We start from the raw sequence: 18695 nt of genomic DNA, 5'->3' as shown, positions 1-18695 counted from the left end.
TCATTCTTGAAGATTTGCCTTATCCCTGAAGCCTTGTTCCTGAAGTCGTGTCTGCTCAAGCTACTAATTTGCGTGGAGAAGCATCGCTTTTAGATGGGAAGCAGCATTCAAATCAAATAGCCGGACATAAGAGTTTTATGATTGGATTTGCAAGATCCCCAGCAAGTGAATTTGCTTTCCGAAGCAGCTTTCAAAAGTAGATCTATACAAGAAGCAACAGGAGTTATAGGACTATCATTAGCCATGTTTTCCCTTGTGGAAATTGAATATTGCACGAAATATCTGTCAAGGTGAATAAGCTGCAAGCTGAAATACAAAATGCTGATTTTGTAGCCTCTCAATCAAGTTCATTGACTGATCCTTAAGAAGCTTAATAAAGGCATTACGGAGCAAAAGCATGACCAGAGCCTTAGAAACATGACGCTAAATCAAATAGCATTATCAGTCGGGGTCTCCATTGAGCCATCAGAAACAAGAAAAGATCTTGATTCCTTGAGAAAGGAAAGGCAAGAGGCTGCTGCTCGTAAAGAGATATCCAGCAATGAATTTGAAATTAAGAAACAACATGAACTCCTTAATCAGCATCAAACATAGCTACCTGCACCCATGGCTACCATTCTGAAGGGAGTGAGACGGAGCAGGGTGCTCTGCTCGGGTGGCTGATATGAGGAGGCCTGAGTTTAGGGTGGTTATTTTGAAATATTTGATGTTTGGGTTGTTTGTTTGTGATTTATGAAGTTTTAGGTGATGTGTATACAGACCAATCCAAGTAACTCCCACTCTTATTATTTGATGTAAAATTTCTCTTACATAAATCATGATAATTATGTCATTTAAATTTGCCCAAGAAGAATTAATTTAATTATCTGAAAATATTTTAATCTAATAATTGTATTTGAATTCCCAATTTTATTTAATATGATTATTAAATGAAGCAAAAATCTGAATATTTTATCCTTTTTTTTTTTTATGATTTACATATAAGATTACGATGAAGGCTAAAAAGAAAGAAAGACAACATACAAAATAAAAGTATAGAAAAGGAATTGCAAATAAAGACTCAACAAAAGAAGACACAACAAGCTTGATGAGGAAGGAGCCTGGGCGGTGGTGCAAGGCAAACGGTTGCGGTGAAGGCCGGAGAGGTGTATCGCTTTTGTGGAAAAGATGGGCAACAAATCAACGAGGGTAGGGGCGTCGAACTTTTGTTGTAGAAAGCTTAAAGGGTAGCGGTGTTTGTGACCTTCAGGGAAGCTGCAGGGATAGTTCGTTGGTCTGTTTTGGAGTGACTCTATCAAGGGCATCGGTGGTTTTGGCCTGCAGGGAAACTGTAGGGAGAGTTAGTTGGCATGTTGTTTGCTGTCGTGGTTGTTGCGGCCTGCTGGAAGAGCAGGTCTGCTGGTGACTAAAGGCTGTGGCGGTCTGCTGGAAGAGCAGGACCTGACAACCTGCTAGTGGCTGAAGGGTCGCGACAACCTGCTGAAAGACCAGGGGGCGACGACGATCTTTAGGAGTGCAGGGAGATTGGTGGGGTCTGTAGGGTTGAGAAGTGGTTGACAACAACAGGGAGGATAGACGAGAATATAAATATTTCAGCTGGGTTGAGCTACAGCTGAAGCCCCATCTGGATTCGTGAAGAAGATTACCACTTCGGACGAGGGAATGCCGGAATACTACCTCAATGTTGAATACATCCCTCGAAGGGAAAATGTCAAGATTAAAGCCTGAATTCAGATATCAAAACAAGACTGCTAACTCTAAGCATATCACTTCTTATTTTACTGACGTAGTAAATAGAGAATTGTCATTTGTTCTCTTCCCTGACGAATACTGAGATAATAGCCACCTTGCGTACTCCCAAATAGAAGTATAATTCTCCTTCAGGATTCGAACATAAGTAGAGGTAGAGATGCTAGCAATTCTTTGAGCTATGTGAAAACTTGTTCACATTCATTGGTCCATACAAATTGATTAGCACTTCTAATGCTCTTGAAGAATATGAAACAATGGTCTCCATATTTGGATATGAATCGACAAAGACCTGCCATAAGTTCTATGTGAACCTACATTCCTTTCAAGTTTCTTGGCGGAGGCATTTGAAGAATGACTTGTATTTTTTTTGGTCCGGCTTAATGTAAAGATAAATTATTCAAATTTAATATATCTTGAGCATATTTTATATTAATATTATTTTTAAACTGGTCGGTTCTCGAGCTAATGAGTCGAGTCGGGGCTAGCATGAGCTTGGCTTGTTAGCTCGTCGAGCTTAGTTCATGAGCTACTTAATAAGTCGAATTTGAACAAGCTCAAGCGTCGACTTGACTCACTTACACCCCTAATTGGCCCCGTGTCATTAACATTACATAGTGAATTATTTCAATTGGGCTAGGGCTCGTAGGGTTTTTCTCTTTTGAGGATTTTTTCACGTAAAAAAATTATGATAATTCTACCTTTCAATTTAATTACACGTGTATGTGTTTGATTTTCATCCAAAATGATTAAATTATTACTCAACCGTGGCGATTATTTCGGCACACATCACACCTAAACTCTGCTGTAAACATTTACACCATCCAAATTTTTCATATCACATAGGGTTAGGGTTGGCATATATATAAAAGTTAAATTCTAGGTGTTAGATATGTAAATATCTAAGAACGAGTGGTATACCATGTAAATCTTGTTAATAAAAAGAGGCATTTTCAGCCCTAAAGGGTCAAAACAGCACATTAGATCTTCTACTTCAAAACGACGAGGTACCTGCTCCAGCCAGGCAGCTTAAATCCCTGCGACTTTTCTCCCCAAGCACTGAAGATTGGAAGGCGGCGAGGCTTTGCGAACTGGTAAATGACGAACTATCCTCACTCTTCCTTTCTTGAACTATTTGATCGAGGTTTTCTCGCGAAATAAAATAATTTGTCGCGTGAGTCTCGAAATGGTGGGAATAAGAGTGTGTTTGGGGAGAAATGGCTGCAGAGGATTCCAGGCTCTGTACAATTGGCACTGCAATAGGTTAAAAACAAATTTCCTTTTAGCTTTGCTTCTACGCTTTGTGTAAATTTGGATTTTGATTTAATCATTAGGTTGAAGCAGAAGAAAGGTTAATTCTTGCTACAATTTTCTGTTTTTTGTTTTTTTTTTTCTAATTACTTTCAAACGTTGGTTTCTTATGGTATAGGGTTATATTAGTAGTGTGAAGAATATTGATATTTCGATCAATAGTGTTGCATCCAAATTTGTTCAGTGGAAAACAGGCTGAGCCATAATTGAGATTGTTGGCCAGGTAGGAGGGGAACACTTAATTTGGTTTCTTATATGTAAGATCTACTTTGAAAATTAATTTTTATTAATATAGTTGGTGTGGAAGTGTAAGAAGCGAAGATATGATCTTCATGTGCTTTTTTTGGGTGGGAATTTACATACTTAACGATCAACTCTTATGCATTTACATATCTAATATCTAAGCACTGTTTTTTAAATTTATACCACTCAAATCTTTCCTATCACATCAAAGATACCACCATTTTAACTTTTAAGAAGTGCAGTACACCTTTTATTGTTTAGGTAAGGTGGTTATGTATGTAAAAGTTGAAATTTAGGTATTAGATATGTAAATACATAAAAATTGAGTGGGATGTATGTAAATCTTCCTTTTTTTTGTTTTGAACAAGCATATATTTGAATACTACAAGAATTAATTTGTAGTTAACTAAGGAAAAAATATGATCAAATTTATGTTAATGTTTTTAAAGATATGAAGGATGGAACATTAACACATATTAGGAATGAGTATGGAGTGCCATAAGAGTTTCAAATTACATTAGAATATTATCGGTCAACTTTTCTTTTGATTTTGAAAATAGAAAATATTTTTTGAAAATTTAATTTAATATAAGAGATATATATTTTGGGTTTTAAAAGTAGCGTATTTTAATTTTGAAAAAAATGAGACCAAATAAATCTCATTCGTCTAATAGTTTGCATAATCGTGCCCTATACCATGAATACTACACATTTTTGAAAGACGAGTGTACATCCCGACGATAGACTCAATTCTGCAAACTAAGAGATTTGTGACATCTGTTTGGTCTGTGAACATTTTATGTGGAACCGACAAGTTTCCCTATCTAATACAAAAATTAAATATAGTTTATTTTACGTGGGTTCTAAGTTCTTTATAAAGACAAACCCCTTTAATTAATTACATCTTAAATAACTGAGGTCACTTGAAAAAACTCTTGATAATCAAGATTTTAAGGTTTGGATTTTCACGGTAGGACGTGGAAAAGTAAGTGACAATTATTTTAAATAGTCCAAAATAAGGAAAAGGTAGGGAATGTCACAGATCCTGAAGAGAAACTTCAGTAACTTTCCAAACTATCCTAATGTGTGGCTGAGTTTTGAAAACAATGTTATTTAGGTGTTTAATCATGCCAATTTTATTATTTGTGACTTACATTTGCATAATATCCGATTATGCAAACAGCCCGCAGAGATAAGATGGTTTATGTCCTGTCACACGACAACCTCGGAAAATAAGACGAGCTAGGTTAAAGAGGGTGTGAGGACTTACGTCGCGCTGGGCGAGCTACCTCGAAGTCCTATGAGTTGTTATTTAGAACAAGGAGAGAGAGATTATTGAAGATCATTTTGTTGCTCAATCCAAACTTTTTGCCATGTTGCCCACAAAGCTGACTTGAAGCTCCTCGTCGAAGTAGCTGTCTTAAAGTCTAAGGTTCAAAAGATTTTACCAGGTGTGTTTTAAAATTTTGGTTTTGTTGTCATTCAAGCATTATGAGGGGGTTAAAGTTGATTAAAGCCACACCGGTTAGAATCACATGGTTCCCTCATTCCGGTACAATTATTTTCTATTGAATATACTTAGTTTAAACGAGTTGTTAAGCTCATTTAAACTGGGGAGTTCTCGTTAGCAACCATGGTTACCTCATCCGAGGGACTCCCGTAAATTCAAAAAGACGTGTTATGTTTTTTTGTTTTGCTTTGAAAATGTTGTTTAATTTTTTGAAAATTATTTTTTTAAAATGAAATCGCAACCAGGCCTGCATGATATGTTAATACAAGTGTAAACTGTAGTGATAAAATAACAATAAATAAAATGTACTTACGTACCTGACGTATCTGTTGCTGTTGTCTTTACTGTGTGTTTAACTCACAAAACATAATATAATTTGCAGTGAATTTAAATAAAGTGCAGAAAAAAGAAGAAAATATGAATTTTAGTATAAAAAGCAACAGAACAAGTGGTGACAGCAGCCAAAAACTTCAAACAAGTGATCCTAAAGCTTCCTACAACTCCGGACAACAGCTAGGAACTCCCAACGGTGATCCTAAGGCTTCCTACGACTTTGGGCAGCATCTAGCAAGCCTACACTGCGATCCTACGATCTCTTACGGCTCCGGGCAACAACTAACAAGCTTGTACGGTGATTCTACAAACTCCTACGACTCTGGGCAACAACTAACAAGTTATCTCATACGGCTCCGGGCAGCAACTAGCAAGTTCTCACAGCCCCAACACAACCCAAGATAAGGTGCATTTAAAGGCTCCAAGACTGTAGCAAAATCAGCCCAAAACAGCATAAAATAATGACAAAACACTCCTAAAAAGGTACTAAAATTGCAGCGAAATTAGTCCCAAAACATCTCCAAACTAGGTGCGTTTTAAAGGCTCCAAAACTGTAACAAGCTCACCCCAAAATAGTCCTAAAACAGTGACAAACCCCTCCTAAAAAGGTATCAAAACTGCAGCGAAACCAGTCCCAAAACATCTCCAAACAAGGTGCATTTTAAAGGCTCCAAAACTGTAGCAAGCTCACCCCAAAACAGTCCGAACACAACCCATGACAGGTGCATTTAAAGACTCCAAAACTGTAGCAAGCTCACCCCAAAACAGTCCTAAAACAGTGACCAAACCTCTTTTAAAAGGTATAAAAACTGCAGCAAAACTAATCTAAACCAGTCCCAAAACAGCGACAAAACCATCCTAAAAAGGTACCAAAACTGCTCCGGTTCTTGTAATCAGAATTGCTAGGTTCTGAACCAGTTGCAGGCTTAAAAACAAAGAAATCATCAGTATTATCATAAATTAAGTTCTCCCAGTCACTTATGGTTTGGACTACCATTATCAGCTTGTGCAGTTTGAGAAAAATCAGGTTGAGATGGGCTTTCATCCACAAGATCAATGGAAGAATCATTCAGAGAGCAAGTTATATTGCAATTTTCTTGGGCAAGCACAAAAGAAGTGGAAAGTACAGCATTATTTGGAGCTAAAGAATATAAGTTGTTTTCATCCAAACTATTAGAGTGGGTGAGGCGAGCGGGATCGAGAAGAAAGGATCTCTTCGGTCGAGCGAGGAAGGAGGGACTCAAGATCGAGAGATGAAGAGGGAGTTCGGTTCGTAGAGACGAGTCGCAGAGGCGAGCAGGCGTGCGGGATCGAGAAGAAAGGAGCTCTTCGGTCGAGTGAGAGGAGGAAGGCGAACGTTTCTGTTCGCAGAAGAGGAGCGGGGGCCGAACAGAGGAGGAGCGGGTGAGGCGAGCGGGAGGGCCATTTAGCGTGTGTTGGGCTGGGAATTAAATAGTTTCAATAGGACAGAGGAGTTTTATTTGACTGGTAATAAATTTCAAATGAATTTAATTATGGTGAAATTAAATGACTTATTTTAATTCGAAAATTTAAAATTCAAAACTGTTTAATCAGCCCGGGTCCGGCCCAAATCTCCTTCGAGTTGAACCTGGGTTGAGCCCGGGTCTGCGCCCCGCTAATTGAAAAAAAACATGCATCAATTTTCGTGCTAATTGCTCGCACGCGAAACTATAGCAATATGGGTGTCCATCTTAACTAAAGTCAATGTCCCGGACGCATCTGTGTGGTATGTTTTGTCATCCAGGGTCGTCCGGACGAGTTCGCCTACGGGCAAGTCAATTCAAGTCAAAATCATGCGTGGTGTATTGAGTGCGCCAAATGGGGCGTTGTGAGGGTTCAAATCGCAAGAGGTTTCTTTAGGGGTTGCTCCTATTATTGTAGGAACTCAATTTGAATTTCATATGTCGGTTCTAACCAACTCAGCAAAATGCCAAGTTTTCGGAACCGCCCATACAAGACTCGAAGGAGTGACGAGGTGGCTCGAACTTTCTAAATGGTGTGAATCTTGTACTAGTCCTCTGGCAAGGTCAAACAAGGGAAGTCTAAAGCTAGACCCTAAGCTCTAAGGAGAGAAGTGAAGACCTCACCCGAAGATGAGGTCAACAAATGTCTAATTACAATTATTTATCTTTGTTATGAAGATGCTAATGAAGGATATCCAAAGTAAGTTGCATTAGTGCATATTTTTTGTAAATGATACAGCTTCCAATTTGTGAGCTATTCAATGAAGTGGAGTGAAAAGTTAGAATGTTGATGGAAATATTTTGAAGATAAAGGACTTAATTAATTGAAAAAATATTAAATATATAATATTCAGTTATAGTTTCTATGAAATAAGTAAGTATAATTTAATAATATTAGAAGATAAGTTGATATCTAGTTGAGATATATTTGAGTTTCTTGGATTTATTATATAAGAGAATGCAGACATAGATGAGGGTGTGACCTCTAGAGTTAAGGTTGTATAGCTAAATTAGGGCAACGCTACCGGAATTTTGTATGACAAAATGATATCGTAGAGATTGAAAGATAAAATTCATAAAAGTGCAATTAGGTTGAAGATGTTACATGAATATGATTGTTGCCTAATAAAAACATTATTGATATCTAAGTTGAGCGTGATAGGAATGAATGCTAAGATGTATGTATGTCAAAACTAATAAGAATAAATTAATAAATTATTAAATTAGAAAAAATGATTGAATATTAGTTAGTATAAAATAAGATAATTGAAATTTGATAGAGGATTTGAACATGTATATTAGTTAGTAGAAATGTGCTCATTATTTGATTAACTCAAAATATTGTTAGGGGGTTAGGAAATATAAGCGTCAGGCCTAAAGTTACATAGACTAAAGTTGTGCAAAATGATTTGTGAAAAATATGTTTGACTCAGCCTACACTTATCATAAACAAATGAAAAATGAGGATTATAAAGCCGACCCAAATAGTTGTGACAAAGATGTGATGGTGAATACAAGATTTTAGGAAAGTATTGCATCTCCAATTCTTTGACCATATTTCTTTAGTTTCACAAGTGAAAATGAAAAAACCAAATATTAGCATGTTATGGTAACTGTTAGAGGTGCTCTTGTGTTTCATTTATACTTGCAAAATTTACATACTTCCCCTACAATTCTTATGTATTCACATATCTAACGCCCAAAGTATGATATTTATATTTACAACTCCTTGCTACTTTGTGCATAAAGCCATGCACGAAAATGTGTATTTCACTTTTAAGAAGATAGTGATGGTTATATTTTGTATGTGATGTTGAAAGTTTGAGTGGTTTGCATATAAATATGAATGTCTAGGCGTTAGATATATAAATACATAAGAATTGGTATGTATGTAAATGCCCCTTCATATTTCACATCAGCTACATCTAACCTTGTTTATTATTCACTCTGCAGATATAATTTTGAGCTCCAAATAAATTGGTGAATTTCCCCATCACAATTGTTGAGAGAATTCTCTGTGGATTCAAAGTATTAGCCTGTGGTTATATATGTAAATTGGTTATTGTTCACACGGATGCCAGCAATTTTAAATAGCATTCTGAACAGGATTGATAGCTGTTCATCCTTGAATTCATTGAAGCAAATCCAGGCTAATACTCTCGTTCATGGCCTTGGCTCCAACAATCTTGTTGCCGTAAAACTTCTGACCTTTTGTAGTCAGACTTTGGGTCTTATCGGCTACACTCGCTGCATTTTCGATACTATTTCGAGCTCCGCAAATGTTTACCTCTGGACGGCCATGATTTCTTCTTACAGCCATCAACAATCCGAGCTTTCAAGAGAGGCCGTTGAAATCTTCCGTCTGATGCTTAACCATGGAACTCATCCAAACAACTTCACTTTCTCCACTGTTCTTAAAGCCTGTTCAACATTGAAAGCCATAAGCGAAGGCAAGCAGATTCAAGCTCATTCTACTAAACTTGGATTCAATTCCGCCATTTATGTTCAAACCGCATTGCTCGACATGTATGCTAAATTCAGTTTGGTAGATGAAGCAAGATGCCTTTTTGACAGCTTGGAAGTTAAAAATGTCGCAGCTTGTAATGTTATGATCGCATGCCACATCAAGGATGGCGATGTTGAATCTGCAAGACGAATTTTTGATCGGATGACTCGAAGAGATACGATCTCATTCGCTACGTTGATATCGGGTTACTCCATGAACGGAACCATGCGACCGGCGAGGGAAGTTTTCGATCAGATGCCTGTGAAGGAAGTCAATTCCTGGAACTCTTTGCTTGTCGGCTATATTCATGGAGGAGAATGGATTCAATCCATGAAACTCTTTAATGAGATGCAGGTGAGTTTTATTAAACCCAATAATGTCACCATGGCCATTATTCTTTCTTCCTGTGGTCAATTAGGAGCTCTGGGACTTGGCAGTCAATTACACGCTTTCTCCCATAAATTTTGCTTCCTAATGAATGTTTATGTCAACAATTCTCTTGTTAATATGTATGCCAAATGTGGCAGCCTACAGGAAGCTCACAATGTGTTTGTTGAAATGCCTGAGAAAGACATAGTGTCATTTAATGCCATGATTACTGGTTTGGCTAACCATGGACTTGGCAAAAAGGCCTTGGAACTCTTTGGAGAGGTAATCCAAACAGGGCTTCAACCCGACTCAGTTACTTTTATGGGAATCTTAACGGCCTGTAGCCAATGCGGGTTAATTGAGTCGAGCCGACATTACTTCGAGTGCATGAGGAGTTATTCCATTGAGCCATCTGCCGATCACTATGCGAGCTTCGTCGATCTGTTGGGTCGAATGGGTCTTATTGAGAAGGCTTACGAGTTTGTAAAGACGGTGAAGGTTGAAGGACATGCGGGTGTTTGGGGGGCTCTTTTTAATGCTTGTAGGAGTCAAAGTAATGTTGGGATTGGTAGAATTGCAGCAAAGGAGCTCTTCAAACTTGAGCCAGAAAATTCGGGTAATTATGTAATTCTTTCAAATATATATGCTGGAGCTCATTTATGGGATGGAGTTAGAGAGGTGAGGTGCTTCATGAGGGAAAAAGGGGTGGCTAAAATAGCAGGTTGTAGTTGGATTGAGGTGAACAATGAGGTTTTTGAATTTGTAATGTGGGAGAGGGGTCTTGATTTTCTTTTTGAGGAAATGTATGCAATTTTGGGACAACTTTCTTTACAAATCATGCTTCTAAATTGGGAGTGTTATTGAAACTGTATATGCTTATACTTTTTGTTTGAGTGTTGGGTTTGTAAAATGAATTGTGAAGAATCTTTTGAAATATTTGATGTGTAGAAAAGTTAGAGGTTAAGTTTCTTATAACTATCACATTTTAATATATTAATTTTGAAAGCTACATCTCAATATATATAAGAGTTCATTAATGCAATAGAAAAGAAAATATTATTCTAACTTTCTCAAATTAAATAAGAAAATATTTAAATGAATTCAGTTGTCAATTAATATATGCCAATTGTCTTTCTATCTGTATTATAAAAAAAAAAGGTCTTATTTACAGTGGACAAATCTTAGGCTTTAAAGTGTCAACATGATATTATAAGTGCTATTTTAAATTGCGTGAAGTGCCAAAAAAAACTCTGACTATTTTATGTGAGATAGATTTATTATATGAGATCATGTTAGTCTTCGAGTTTATAGAAGTGTCAAAATAATTGTCAGACTTTTTAAATTAAAATTGAAATAGTCTGCATGAATGACTATAAAAAAACGCATTTTTAAGGTAGTATGAGAGTACTTTGGCTTGTTTATAAGTTTTGAGACTAAAATGACCCTATATAAATAGTTGGAAAATATTTTTGGCACTTAACTAATTTTAAATTGAATAATGTGATAAATTTAACATAACAATGAAACTAACATTCGCAATTTTTATAATAAATTTTATTATAAATTCAAAATAGAAAATAAAAAAATGTTGAGAGAAACCATTAAATTAAAATGAAGGGACTAGACTAAAAAAGTTATATTAAGAAATCATGTCTATTCTCACTTTTTTTTAGATTTGTTTATTTTTTCATGGAGATTAAAAAAAAAGAGCTTTCAATTCAACACATAGTCAAGTGATGCGGCAAAAAAAAAAAAAAAAAAAAAAAACAATAGATTTAAAAAATGTAATAATTATATTAATTTCTTAATTTATTAGAATTTAGAATATTAATTTATACTACATAATTATTTATTTGTTTTTTTCTGCAATAAAATAATAAAGATTGAATGGCTTGAGTATCTTATATTTTTTTATCATGAATTAGTAGTTACTTTAAATATTTCATGGCATTTGTCAGCACATATGTCAATTAGACTGCATAATATCCAAATCGTTGCTATCTGTTGTCATTTCCCATCCAATTTGCTCTTATGAAATATAATTTAAGAAAAATAAGCATTTATAAATAATTAATTCATTTTGTTTGTACTTGTCTTTTTAATTTATCTTGCGAAATAAAAACAAATAAAAATCATTAACAACATTAATATATATATATAATATATATATATCTATATATTCATGGGAGGCAATTGCCCACTCTGAGTTCTAATTTGACTGAATTTTCAGTAGAATCAAACCCAATAATTTCTAATTTGTAATAAACCTAATTGGCTCAAGTAAAACGCCAACCCTCAATAATAAAAGGGAATATTTGCATACATACCGCTCAAATCCTATGTATTTACTTATATAAGCCCCAAGCTTCAATTTTTCATATACACCACTTTACATATGCATGAAAAGGTATATTTCACTTTTCAAACATTAAAATGATGGTATTTTTGATGTGATATGATTTTTTTTGGGGTATAAATATAAAAAGTAAAAGTTACATGCCTAAAGGTCACATTATCATGTTGATGTCTTTGAATATATGCTTCATTCTAGCAGACGCCGACATTCTCATGACAACAGTTCTTAGGATTTTCTTGCTTAGAAAGAGCTTAAAGCTTAACGTAGGGAAACAAATAGATATGTTATCATAAGAAGTCATATGACCAAACACAAATTTTGATGCAACACTCTTGAATATTAAAGCTAGCATCACATAGGATAGACTTTGGAGTTAAAATGATCAAAATATAGTTTCATGATGTCAGATCATAATGTCCCTTTCATAATACATATGAGAAAAAGTGCACTTGTCAGACGATGAGAGTAACAAACCTGATTAAATAAAGATGGACAACTGAAAAACCTCTCCAGGCGACCCACGTGTTAGACTTCAAGGGATCATCATCTGATGCTGAATAGCTAAAGAAGAGTGATAGGTCGCAGGCACCCAAGATCGACTAATCTAGGCCAAGCGACTGCTAATATAACATGAATGTAAATCACCCTATGAAATTTTATTTAACAAACAACCAGGCTACCAACACCTCAAAATATATGGTTGTCACTGCTTTCAATGGCTCAAGCCCTGTCTCAACAATAAACTTTAAGCCTTTTCTAAAGAAAGTGTTTTTTCTCGGCTACGCCACTTCTTTAAAATGTTACAAATGTCAAGACCCGTCTACCAATAAAATCTACATCTCTCGTCGTGTCATTTTCAATGAATGATCTTTCCCAAACACTCTCTAAATCACATCATAATCTCCCTCCCTCAACTATACCCTCACTCTTGTTTGTCCCTTACACAACTATTCTATCAAATCAGCCCACCCATATTCATTCTAGCCGAACTGCTTCTCATTCTCCCGTTTTGGCCCTACGAACAATATATGGATGATTAACATAAACCACAGTTATCGGGTCGGCTAACAAATCACAAGTTCAAAGGAGTCGCCCACACTTATTCTTGATATCACCCGATCGACACTCAAACTCGTGATCAAGCAGCTTAAAGAGGTATGATACTTCATGAAAGTGTTGTCCTTTCAAGCTTATTGTTAGAAACGAACGATTGAACTGAATTTGTCAGGGTCCTATCCAAGCCTAAGCTTTTTGGTGAAGTTCTTTATTTTTGAATATTATAACTTGTATTTTTCAGAGTGTGATCAACTCCTATAAATAGAAAACATTGTACATAAAAAGAGAAAGATTTTCTCATTCTCATTCCTCCATTAAGTAATATTTGAGGTTCTTTCTATATTTTTACAAAGAATTTATATTTCTTTGTGTGCATTCTATTTCTTGGGTGTGACAAAAAATAAATCTGAGTTTAACACCGGAATTTAAAAATAGGTTAAAGTTGAGAGAGCTTTGATTGCAAAGACTTCTAAGTAAATATTTGTTCCAATAAATTAAAGCTCCTTATTTTCTTAAAATCTCTTCCATTATTTAAAATTTCTTCATTAAAAAAAATCAATCTTCTCTCTTAAAAATAATTATGTTATTCAATTAATTTAGCATAATTTAATATGCACAAGTGTCGCATAATAACTTATCCTGCCAGTCCAATTACTATTATACGCTGCCCGTGGCTACCCGAACTACCCGGGTCGTCTCTCTCTCACCGGTCTTTCCTCAGTCGAAAGAGAGACGTCTTCATCTTCCCTCTTGCCATCTTTGAGTGCTCTATCCTCCTCCCTATGCATCGAGCTCTCACGTCGTCCAGTAACTTCCTCCGGCCATCTCAACTTTAGGGTTCCGGAGTATCTCGCCGGGAATTCCCGAACCCCTTCTTCAAGCTCCGCCGCCCTCATTTTCTAAACGCAGAAGCGAGCGTTCATTGTGCTTTCTTCTGCGGAGGGAATCGCTGGATCTTTGTGCAGGATGAAGGTTCTAGACTCGTATGTCTTCTGAAGAGATGGGATTGGAGCCAACCTCGGCGCACGGGGATGGTTTAGTGAATTCGGCGAAGTCGAAGTGGAGAAGGAAGAAGTCGTTGAAGGATGAGGAGAAGGAGGGAAGAAAGGAAGGGTGGTGGAGTAGGTTTTACTTGGTGGGAAATTGTTGCTCGAGGTCGAAATTGGATGGCTCGGTTAGCAGTCTCCGCACGAAGAATGGTAATTTTCTAGGAAACTGTTCATTTATGAATGCCATGCCATCTTTGTCTCTTGTTATTTTGAACTCATATGCATTGATTTTGTTTCCATCTCTGCCACGATAACTGGGTTAATCTTTTCCTCCAGTATTTATGGACTCAACTACAATAATTTTACCATAAATAGAAGCCCGAAATCTTCCACGTTAATGAATATAGAAATTTTCTAATATTTTGTAGAAATTATAGGCAGTAAATTAATATCTATAGGGATATAAATAAGAACTAAAATTCTCCATTTGGATCCCCTTAGAGAAGCCTCTCATCCTCTTGATCTCTCCCTTTTTATGTTTCTCAGCAACAAACAGCTATATAGTCTTCATGCAAATGCATTCTCTAACACTCTACACACTTTTCTTCGATCTCCTATGTATATAAGATTAAGGAGATGAAAACTAAAAAAAAAATAATTCAAATAACAGATTTTTACAGCAAACATTGTAGCCATTTGTTATCGCCCTATTTTTTAAAATTTTTTGCTTATCTTGGCAATATTATTGATCAAATCTGATTGATGTTGTATAGTTTAATTCAAGGTTATAATTGATCCAAAATAGTTGGGATGAGGTGAATGACGTTGATGATTTTGACATCGAATATGATAAGATAAATTCAAGGTTAGAGATGGTTGAATTGCATGAAATTTTCTTATGTCTGTTGAAGCCCTACCTTCAACATAGCTGTGTACTTTCTTAAATTCACAAATGTCAAGCCATGGCTTCTTAGACTACTGCATTTTCTTAAGAATGAGAATAGTGGTCATTATGCAGATCCGGTACTAAAATGACATCATGTAAAGAGTCAGGCGACTATTTGATGCTTTGCTCTTGAATAAAACTTTTGTCGTCTAAGCTGATCTCTTATTTAGACCAACTAAATGGCAATATTTTCTCAATTAGTACCTTTTGTAAGGCTTAGGTGAAGATTTCCAGAAATTTCTTATACTTTTTTGGAACAAAGCCCTTTTGGCTTTATTTTTTTTCTTCCTTTAATGGTTCAGCTGAAAGCAAATCAATAAGGAATGGTAGCAGAGATCAACCAACGACGATCGTAGTCTCCGGTTCTACAACCTACTGCACCGAAGAAAGCTGTGTATCTACTCCGAGGTGCTTGTCAGGAGCTAAGAGTTGCTTCTCAGCTCCGTAGGTTCACTTTTAATGAGCTCAAATGTGCAACAAGAAACTTTAGACCTGAAAGTCTTCTTGGTGAGGGAGGCTTTGGTTGCGTTTTCAAGGGATGGGTTGAGGAGAACGGAACTGCTCCCATGAAACCTGGTTCAGGACTTACTGTTGCTGTCAAGACCCTTAATCATGATGGACTTCAAGGGCATAAAGAGTGGCTGGTAGAGGGAATTCTTCTTTGAACTTTATTTATTTATATATTTTGTTTATTTTCTTACCTTGGATTTTTTTTTCCCGCAGGCTGAAGTTAATTTTCTTGGTGACCTGATTCATCCAAATCTAGTGAAGTTGATAGGATATTGCATTGAAGATGATCAAAGGTTGCTAGTTTATGAGTTTATGCCTAGAGGAAGTTTGGAGAATCATCTTTTCAGAAGTAAATTTATCATACTCTTCTTTGTTCATTTTTTTATGTTGCATTCCATCCCCTTTTTCGTTCACAATAGTTGGTGCACTATATGGAATGTATTTTAAGAAGATTTACATGCATATCACTCAATTCATATTTATTTATATATCTAACACATAAACTTCGATTTTTAAATACATGCCGCCTTACCTTTGCATGAGATGGTGCATTTCACTTTTTAAGAGTTAAAATGGTGGTATTTTTGATGTGATTTGAAGATTTTGGTGGTATAAACGTACAAAATAAAGTTTAGGCGTTTGATATGTAAATAGATAGGAATTGATGTTATTCTGGTAAATGCCTCTACATTTTATGGAACAACTTGTAGGCTGATTTGCACTACTTGATTTACCAGAACTTATTCCAATAAATGGAACATAGGATTTTGAAATGAATGCTATCATAGCCTTATGATAGTGCACACTTATAGAAATGCTGTCTTTTTTTGACATAACTATGAAACTCAACCAGTAGTTGATTTAGCCGTGAAATAGATTATTTCAAGGCTTATGCTTATGGTATTTGTCTTCTAATATCCCTTAGCAACCCAGCCATTATTTTGGAGGAGATTTAGAAAGGTGGTATAGGTAGGGTCAGCAAAACCAATGAGAACTCGTCTCGGCTAATTCCCTGTAGGCTGATGGGGTTGAAGCCATTTGGAGAAGATGGAGGAATTTTTAAGTTATTGATATTTATTTTATGAGATTATTCAAGAGTTTTAAGTACTAGAATCATAAGCAACAGCAAGACTAAATCTTAGTCTAGCTGATTTGACACGTGGATTAAGTTTTTTTAATTTCTTAGGTAGGTTGGTTGAAAAAGGTTGAAAGAGGTGTAGGGTTGTTTTTAGTTTAAGTTTTGTTGCTATTTTTCAAGGAATTTTAGTAGTGCAAATGATGGCTAAACCAGTACTAGGTCTTTTGGAAACTTAGATTAGGCCGACTTTGGAAGACTCAGCATATCTTCCAATTTTATTTATAGGAGAAGATGGATTTTGGCCATGGTATGATATATTCAATGTAGGATTAGATTAGATTTAAAGTTTATTAAGAACTAACATAAGAAAAAACTTGAAATTTTTCTTATTCTCACCTAATCAAAGCGTCTCAGACAAAATGTTAAAGAAAAGGGAATTTTTTCGAACCCCTCTAAAAGCTTTTTATTGAAAAATTCAAATCCCTAAGAAATTGGAATGGTTCTTTGAATGTACGAGGTGGTTGAGGGTTCTTGGTGATGTAGAGGCATGTCACTTCTTTTGAGGAGAGTGAACTGAGTTGATACTGTGGTGAGTGGGTTGATGTGACAATTTTGTTGGATTAACATGAAACCTTCCATGGCTGTCCTTTCATGTTGGAATTTATTTCATATTAATTTTCAATTCTCTCCTAGTAAATTATGGCTCCAAAAGAATCAAGACCAGGCTAATTTATGCAATTGACTAGTCTTAATTGTCTCCACCTTCTTGCATACTATGACCCTCGATATCTTTGACATATAGAAGCGATTTTATACATAAATTTACACCCATTACATGCACAATAATATATAAGAAGCCTTGGACTCAATACAATGCTTACACTTATATAATACTAGATATATTAAATCTCAATATAAATGCAAAGACTCGTGCTTTCTCTAATACATTTTTTCTCGAGTAACCTATCCACTTGTCTGATAATTTTAAGCTATTTTTAGGTAAATTATGCAATGCTGATTCAGGAATTAAGTCAATAGAATGCTGGATGTACATAAGTGAAGATAATTCATTAGCAAGTTCATCAAAACAAATATATTTAATATCAACTAACACTTGATTAATATCATCAGGCAAAATCATAGCTTCAGGTATCACATTATTCAACTCAACGACTATGAAGGCATAATCACACCACCTGCCTTAACTCTTTTCTAACTGTGTGCTTGCTCAAAATACGTGGACTTTTTAACTTTATAGCTCTAGATTTTTTATGTTTATTTAAATTTTTCCTTAGGCTTTGTAGATTTCAAAATTGTCCTTTTCCTATTGATCTTGAAAGCATATACATCAGACCTTTGAAAATGAATAATATCTAAATTATCAACCAAAGCACCCAAAATAACATGGCCTAAGTCTATGGGGAACTTATCACATTTGATTCTATTAATGCATTAGAAGTTAGCCAACCTTTGAGGCACATATTTATTAGTATTATCTAACAAATTATTTTATATAATTTTTGGATGTGGTCCAAGTTTCAAATTCTTGCACTTTGGAGAAGTCTTAGATGTAACGTTCATAAGATTCCTACAATTCAAATAACTATAGTCCCCTTCCAATCATGTTCAACCTTAACAGGAACTATGACGCATTCCATTATATTTAAGGAATTATTCACTTAAACATCCTCTAAATCACTAATTTCTTCATCAAATTTATGAACATTATCACAATAATTAATTATATTGTATTCTTTCACATCTATATGCAAGATTCTATCAGGTCACTCCCTTGTATAATGATCAATTTGATGACACCTAAAACTTATGTTTGCATAAATTATAGGCCTAGACATAGTCGACTTTCTGTTATTATCCGTATAGATTGTAGTGTTGCTACCCTTAAACTTGGTGTTATACTAAAGTTGATTACTTTGGCAAAATGATACTCCCTAAATATATGGTAAATCTTTTAGATGAGAAATTATAACATTTGTTCAAAGTTTAATGCAAGTTAAAAAATATGTTCAAGTGATGGATTGTGATGAGGCTCTGAGTTCATGTCGGTCAACTTTTTTTCGATTAGATTTATTTGAAAAATATGATATATGAAAATAATTTTTGAGATTTAATTTAAATATAAAAGATATATAGTTTGGGTTTTGAAAGTAGTATGTTTTAATTTTTGAAAAATGAGACCAAATGGATCTCATTCGTCCAATAGTTTGCATAATCGTGTCTGATACCGCGAATAC

At 35.3% G+C, this 18695-nt stretch overlaps 2 protein-coding genes across 4 annotated transcripts in view; both read left to right on the top strand.

Annotated features, from left to right (window-relative positions):
* Positions 1 to 2728: 2728 nt before the first annotated feature.
* On the top strand, positions 2729 to 10393 carry LOC110026064 (pentatricopeptide repeat-containing protein At2g20540-like). Of its 3 annotated transcripts, XM_020726844.1 has the most exons (3): positions 2729 to 3012; positions 3179 to 3283; positions 8584 to 10393. In XM_020726844.1, exon 3 carries the CDS (start codon positions 8705 to 8707, stop codon positions 10367 to 10369), a length of 1665 nt encoding a protein of 554 aa, XP_020582503.1. In that variant the 5' UTR covers positions 2729 to 3012; positions 3179 to 3283; positions 8584 to 8704; the 3' UTR covers positions 10370 to 10393. The 3 variants fall into 3 exon arrangements, with proteins under 3 accessions (XP_020582503.1, XP_020582502.1, XP_020582504.1); XM_020726843.1 differs by lacking the exon at positions 3179 to 3283 and having other exon boundaries at positions 2729 to 2843; XM_020726845.1 differs by lacking the exon at positions 3179 to 3283.
* Positions 10394 to 13588: 3195 nt separating this feature from the next.
* The window catches only part of LOC110026008 (probable serine/threonine-protein kinase PIX7), a 22709-nt gene continuing 17602 nt past the window's right edge, over positions 13589 to 18695 (top strand). Inside the window, 4 exon segments of the mRNA XM_020726748.1 lie at positions 13589 to 14116; positions 15155 to 15261; positions 15263 to 15496; positions 15576 to 15711. Of these exon segments, the coding sequence (XP_020582407.1) occupies positions 13903 to 14116; positions 15155 to 15261; positions 15263 to 15496; positions 15576 to 15711 (691 nt within the window). The 5' untranslated portion in view covers positions 13589 to 13902.

Source organism: Phalaenopsis equestris, unplaced genomic scaffold (genome assembly GCF_001263595.1).
Source record: "Phalaenopsis equestris unplaced genomic scaffold, ASM126359v1 Scaffold000347, whole genome shotgun sequence".
Classification (NCBI taxonomy): domain Eukaryota; kingdom Viridiplantae; phylum Streptophyta; class Magnoliopsida; order Asparagales; family Orchidaceae; genus Phalaenopsis; species Phalaenopsis equestris.
This window is presented reverse-complemented; position numbering and strand designations above follow the sequence as displayed.